General features: G+C 43.9%; 1 protein-coding gene across 1 annotated transcript in view; it reads left to right on the forward strand.

The window, feature by feature from the left end:
* The window catches only part of DOC2B (double C2 domain beta), a 141,743-nt gene extending 134,660 nt beyond the window's left edge, over positions 1–7,083 (forward strand). The window contains exons 7-9 of the mRNA XM_054008641.1: positions 1,987–2,068; positions 3,259–3,355; positions 4,540–7,083. Coding sequence (XP_053864616.1) covers positions 1,987–2,068; positions 3,259–3,355; positions 4,540–4,676 — 316 coding nt within the window. The 3' untranslated portion in view covers positions 4,677–7,083. The remainder of the gene's footprint in view (positions 1–1,986; positions 2,069–3,258; positions 3,356–4,539) is intronic.
* The last annotated feature ends 240 nt before the right edge of the window (positions 7,084–7,323 follow it).

Below are 7,323 nucleotides of genomic sequence, written 5' to 3' on the forward strand. Positions count from 1 at the left end.
TCGGGGGTGCCAAAAAGCGGTGCCCCCAATTTTTTTTTTTTTTTTTTAACAGTGTTCCTCCCTGAGTGCACGGTCGCCGCTCCAATTCTCCCACCTCCTAGGCTTGCGGCGCCAATCAGCTGTTTGGCACCACAAGCCTGGGAGGGGAGGAGAATTAGAGCGGGGGCGGCGTGCTCGGGGAGGAGGCAGAGCAGAGGTGAGCTGGGGTGGGGGAGCTGCCGCACGGCTCCCCAGGGGGGTGAGCTGGTGCGGGGGGGGGGGGGGAACTGCCGGGGGGGGCGCCTCAGGGTGAGGGTGGGCGGGGAGCTGCCGCAGGGCTGGGGGGCGCAAGGTGGAAGTTTCGCCTAGGGCGCGAAACTTCCTTGCACCAGCCCTGGCAATACCTTGGTCAAAGAACTGCAATATCTGAGTCCAAGTGCCACATTAGCACCCTGTTTACTCTGAGTGCTTACTTTGAATGAGCAACATGCAAGAACATGAATGAATCTGCTTCCTGATGATCTGCCTCGCCCTTTGGTATTGCAGAATGGTTGCCAGGCACTGCTTCCACTTCTTGTGCGAGGTGGTGAAAGCCACCAGCAAGGTGCACTTCCTGGCCAGGTGACAATCTCTGTTCACACTTTACGTTCCAGTCACTGAGAAGAAAGTTTGCAATGTTAGATTTATTCTTTGAATTTGATGCCATCTTCAAGTGTTGCTTTGGTAATGGCGTTAACACAGCAATCAATCACATTATGTTTTCTGCTTTTTACTTAATTGCTTTTTATGAATGGGAGTGTTTTTCATAAAAATAAATCCTTGGGGTTTTTTTAAGTGCTCATCGGCTCCGGCTGCATATTCTCCAAAGTAATATAATTCCCTGTTTGTTACCACACAGTCATTTTGGCAGTTGCGTATTGTGCTAACACAAACAGGAGATTATGGCTTCAGGGCATGACTAAGAAGCAGGAGCCGTTAGAAAAGTATGCTGTTTTTATGCATAAATCCTAAATACGAGTGAGAGACAGAAAACATGAGAGGAAAACAGAACTGATTTTAAAGGCGCAGTGTCAACTTGAACTACGTTTAACTCTTCGTGAATCTTAAAAGATTTCAGGCTCAACACTCTTCCCTTACGATTTTATTTTATTTTTCTTTGCTATGTGTAACACGCACACAAACAGCAGAACCAACTGGCTCCACGCAAAGTACTGTCCAGCATATTTGTTCCTGCTACTCTATTTAAAAGTGAGTTGAGGTGATGCTTGTAACATTAGTGGGTAAAAAACAGTTCAGGCAGAAATGTGGGGGTTTTTAAAGTTAGTATTTCTTTAGAAGGCACCATGACCTAGTGGACATTGCACTGAACTGGACCTAGGAACCCAACTCAAGATTTTTGAATGCTTGGGGATGGCAGTACTGATGTCTTCTCTCATTCACAAACGTTCTTTGAATCTCAGCAAGGATCTAGATTTGTGCCATTGGACATGGACTGGTACTCTACTTTAGAGTCTTTGATGCATGGCTAACTGGGATTTAAGCCAGCATTTCTGGAGGCAGGAATTATTCAGAGCACACTTGTGCAGTGCATGCAGTTCTAGTGACCTCTAGGGACTGGAGTGTGGTATGACCATTGCACTATTAGTACAATCTGAACAGCTGCTCAGCGCGAGATCAAGCAGTGCCTCTTTTTAAAGCCAGAGGCCAATATGCTACTTTCCACTGCTGCAACGGCTACTTTCCACTGCTGCAATGACTTTCACTCAAGGATCTCAAAGAACTTTAACCAAGGTAGGTAAGAAATAATACCTCCATTTTACAAAAGAGGAAGCCATAGCTCAAGGCAGGCCACTAGTTTACCTGTGGTCACACAGTGAGTCACCAGCAAAGCTGGGAATACAACTCAACTGACCGCAGGAACAACTTAGGTCAAACTTGTAAAAAAGAGATGCTGACTGTCAGCTAGATGGCTGTGTGTTCTGACCAAGTTCTTTATTATAATTACAGCTACTTGAAACCAGATGAGGACAAGAAATCAAAGCACAAGACAGCAGTGAAAAAGAAAACACTAAACCCTGAATTCAATGAGGTACTTTTGCACCACACTGTATTTGATAGCTGCTAAAATGCTGCACTCTTTGATGAGCGCATCATACATCAAGACGATAGGCCTATAAATCACATCAGTTTCCCCTGCTGCGGGACATCCAATCATATTCTGTTTCTGCTTGCCTTTCTAAATACTTCTATTGCAATCTGAGCAGTGAATAAACACCCCTCCTCTGGCTGGGATCCTTGCATCTGCCACTCCCAATGGGTCTGGTGTAGAGGCACTTTATCCTCATCTCAGTTATGGAAGTGGACACAAGTCTGGTTTGTGCAGTTGTATTTTTCACATGAGCTCAGTGGTTATCTAGCCTGACTCATGCTAGTGCAGCTGGGTGCACAGCTTTTGCTTTATCTGCTTTGGTACTTCTATGGCCCCACCTCCATCATATCCAAGCATCTGACCGTCTTTAATGATTGATCCTCCTCACTTCTGCGAGGTAAAGAAGTGCTACTAATCTTCATTTTACATGCTGGAAACTGAGGCCCAGAGCCTCAGTGGTATTTAGATGTCTAACGCAGGTCAGGGCCTAAGGGACTTGCCATGATCATGCAGGAAGGTAATAGTAGAGCAGGGAATTGAGCCCCCGTCTCCCAAATTCCAGACTTGTGCACTCACCACTGGACAATCCTTCCTCATTCACCTACTTCTGTTAATGCAGGTGACAAAGAAACCTTGCTGTGCACCACTTGCTAGGTCTTTCCGTGGTAGGACCACCTGGAAAGGCCAATGGGTGTCAGTCATATACAATTAAAGCTCTCTCCTTCTCAATCGCCCGCTACACAGAGCGTAAGCATTGGCTCATGATTCACCTCCCTTTGCATATGTTTCGTCATTGTTAAATGAGAATTTCCCTGGCCCAGAAAACAAATGACACCGAGGGGCATATGCAGTGATCCCAGTAAGTAGATGCAATTCTTTATGCACTAGCTCCTCAGAGCCAACTGCTCCTCTGTTCCACCCAGCTGACATGCTCTGCAAGCCACTCAGTCAGTCCTATTAAATAGCACCTTCAAACCTTCCTTGTGGCTATAGCTTACAAGCATTTTCTGTGAAACATTTTGATCCTTGCATTGAGGATGCTCTGTAAAACCACACTGCACTGCGCTAGCATAGCTAGAGTTTTGGAGATGACATGCTGCCTCCTGAATTTGGTTTCTTCTCCCCAACAGGAATTTTGTTATGAAATAAAGCATGGTGACCTGGCAAAGAAGACCTTAGAAGTCACTGTGTGGGATTACGACATTGGAAAATCAAATGATTTTATTGGTAAGTAAGATACACTTTAAGTTTAAAGCTGCTTTGGGCATGTGCCCTTTAACATTAATCAACTAAGGACTTGTCTATATGACCACTTAGCTTTGCGGCAAGCAGGAGTAGAAATCTAGCGCACACTAGCCTGCCCACATGGACCCTGCTGCCACACACACAAATTCTGTTGTGCACTTTGCTGCCTTGCTTTGAAATGGGAGTAGATTAAAGTGCCCCAGTGAACTTGTATGGCAGGCGGATGTAATTCCCACGCACTAAGCATTCATGTAGACAAGCCCTTACACTCAGCTCTGGCTTCCCACTCTCCTGTAGGACGAGCCTGTCTCCACTCCACCTTGATTTTCAAAGCCTTTTCTTCTGAAAGCCAGAGACGAGTGAAAGTGGAGGCTTAATATGTCTTTGTTGAATGCAAAAGCTTCAAACCACCTTTACGGTATTTAGTGGTCATTTTGTTTGTGGCCATAATGATTTACGGCCCAGGAGAGTTCATTACCTCCTTATGCCTTTGGAATCAGAGGGGCATTTGCAGTCCCGCTCTGGGCGATCCTTAGAAAAGGACAAGCTATTCCAGCTTCCATCTTTGCTACTCTGAGCATAGAATACTTTGGCATGGGATTGAACGGACTTTCCTTTGCTTGGCTAGATCCTAGCCCCACCCCTCCCCACATCCAGGGACCTGTTAAATCAAGATGGCAACAAATTAGACAAACAAATCACTTGTAATTTCACATTGTTGAGAGTATTAAACTCAGAGGAGGGGGGCAGCATCATAAAGGCAGCATGGGACAGAGGCAAGCCTGTTAGCAGTGCTTGAAAGACGTACTCCTTCCTCCACGCCCAGCTCTAAGTAAGTGGGGCCGGGATAATCTCGCCAGGAAGCTTTCATCTACCCACTGATCATGCTCGCTAGTAGCCACCACCCACCCAAGCTAAAAGGAAGAAAATGTACCTGTGTGAGAGAGTGAGGACTCCCTTGCCACTTGCCCCTCTAAACAGCTGTTTCCAATAGCTACCAAGGAGCATGGAAAGCTTTGCAATGTCACACTGCATACATCTCGCTGGATAGCTGAACAAGTGTCAGTAACAATTCTCTGTCTGTCTTTACTGGCACAGCTTGGCTTACCTCTGTGGAATGAGCTGACTGTCTCTCTCTCTCTCTCTCTCTCTTTCTCTCTGCTAAGGTGGAGTAGTGTTAGGAATTAACGCCAAAGGTGAGCGGCTGAAGCACTGGTTTGATTGCCTGAAAAACAAGGACAAGAAAATAGAGCGCTGGCACACACTAACGAACGAGCTGCCGGGGGCCATCCTCAGCGATTGACCCTAAAGACAGGCCCGGGACCCCGAAGATAGCCCAGCTCTCTCTCACAACCAGAACCAGGAACAGTTCATGCCTTTGGACTTCTAGTTTACTTACTACATTAAAAGGGATACTAAGTCAGCAAGAAAGAGTGGCTTGGTCAGGCTGCAGGGAAATACCACTGAACAAGACACAATTGATTTTCTCTGTTCAGTGGGTGTGCTCCCCTCGGGTTTTCTCCTAGGTGTCTCTGAGCACCCCCTTTCTCCAACACACACATACACACGGTCAATTGAGAGAAAACAGGCCTGCATGCACTAGAATTGTGACTTATTTGCTAACTATTTGATATACTGAATTATCTTCTTGCTGCCTTGCAAAATGAATGGATCACTTTTTGTTTGTGTAGCTACTATGAGCAAAAAGCATTATTAAACATGGAACTATTTTACTGAGGCGACTGTGCCACATTTCTGGTTGTCAATTTCTGTGGTTTGGGCCTGAACAGTCTTTATGCACTTAAACACTACCTTTTGGAATGATCGTCTTCTCCAATAATCTATAAGGACTGTTTGCTTTTCTTTCAGAAATGTAATGCTTGTTCTGTCTGATAATCTAGATGAAGTATACCAGTATGCTAAAAGGGCTGTGCAGCTATATAAGGCAATAGCTTCCTTATATAAGTCCACCTGGGAACGGTAGGCACGTGCAGCCTCACCAGGAATAATACAAGGCTTCACATTTGCTAAGAGAAGTTTTGATATTTAAAAAAGATCAGAAAATCAACAGACAATTCCATTCCAGCACTTACTCTTGCTCTATTACAGACAGTGGGACTTCACACTAGCACTTCCATGCAGCTGCTATTTTTAGGAAACCATGAATCTGCCTTTCTTCCTGTCAAACAGCTGGTTTGAACAGGACTATTTTTCACTGAAACTTACCTTCAGATTTTACCGTTAGTGCAAACATTTCATTCCGGTTAGTGAGAATGAACAGAACCCCCGAAGACTTGCCACTAGCTAGAAGGGCAAGAAGAGGCAGACTTGATGCTTCAGTAAGTGCCATGGGTCAAATTCTGCCTTTGGTTACATGCACAACAACCTTCATGGACTCCAGTGGGCATTACACACGTGTAAGGGACAGAGAATTTGGCCTTGTCTCTTCCTTTATTCAGCCTTCGTAACAGTGTATGTAACTCCATAACTCCCCAGGTAGGCCAATTATCCATTCCTTTCTACAAATCTGTTCTTTGCATCGGTCTGGCTCCAGTCAGTGTCCAAAGACTTAGGCCCTGATTTTGCCCCACTGACACCATCGGTAGTTTTGTGGGAGAACAATCAATCCCTGGTGGAATGTGCAAGTCTGAGTTATTGAGAGGGATCCAATTGAATAAAAAGCTCATAGCTCCCAAACCAAACTTCTCTACGCGGCCAGTCACACCATACACTGGATCAAAGTTTCCTCTCTTTCTTTCATTAACCACACTGTTCTATTTTCCTAACCATTTCCAAGACAGTTCACAAGTTTTTCTGCAAACACAAGAAGTCACAAATGAGCTAAACTAACTGCAAAATGCTGCATGTTGTCAGAATTTTCAGAAGCCTTTAACACATGCATTATTGAAAAGGTTCATAGTTACATTCAAGTCTTTATTCTCTACTACATAGTAATTCATAAACATGTATTTTTGGGCTGAAGACCACTTTGGGGATCAATCAGATCTCTTTAGACCTACATTTATTTTTCAAAGTTATAATAATAGTACACCTTGTTAGATATGGGAAAACCTTCTTAGGTCTTTTTAACAATGTAATATTTGTAGTGAATTATGCAGATATGCATGAATTTTATTTGAATGCTAACAGTGTGTCAAGTTAGATGGTCTCACCAATTCTCTCTTGCCCATGTATGTTACTTTTCCAGCACTTTAAAATATAGCAGGATATTTAGGGCTTGATTTCAGAAGTGCTGAGCCCCCACAGCTCTTACTGGAGTCCATGGGAGCTGCGTGTGTTCAAGGGCTCTGATAATGAGGCTCTTAGAATGGCCATGAATAATAGGGACTCTCCCTTTTTGTCAAAGTTATTTTAAAAGTACCGTTTGTTTAAGCATATATTTTGCCATAACACTAGTTTATGCCTAATGTGGAGTGGGACATAACGTGTGCATTTTTTCATTTTGTATTTGTCTTTTTTAACTGGGCTGTATATATAAATTGCATGCAAGATGGTTGTTGTCATGCAAGAACTTGTTAAATGTTTGATACCAATGTTTTGCTACAATGTGAAGGCTGCAGTAATTGTCCTTAACTGCATCCTACAAGAATTTTGTATTTCAGTATTATCTACGTGTACTTATTGTTGGATTTGTTAATATTTATAAATAGAACCCAAAATAAAAAGGGGAAAAAAAGGTGAATTCTAAAGCTTCAGCTTCTGAGTCTCCCCCTATTTGTACAGTAATCACGTGCTCAGTCCACGATGCCGCATTTCAAAATCTCAGATGCTGGAATGACAACGAACATGACACAGACTTTCACCTCCTTTGAGGTTGTGTCAATTTTCACAGGCACTAGACGAATCATTTAGGATTTTATGCACTTTTTTTATGGTCTTACCTTTTCAGAGCACTTCAGGGGCAAAAATTGTTCAGCGGCAGCTGATTC

Source organism: Malaclemys terrapin, chromosome 18 (assembly GCF_027887155.1).
Source record: "Malaclemys terrapin pileata isolate rMalTer1 chromosome 18, rMalTer1.hap1, whole genome shotgun sequence".
Classification (NCBI taxonomy): Eukaryota; Metazoa; Chordata; order Testudines; family Emydidae; genus Malaclemys; species Malaclemys terrapin.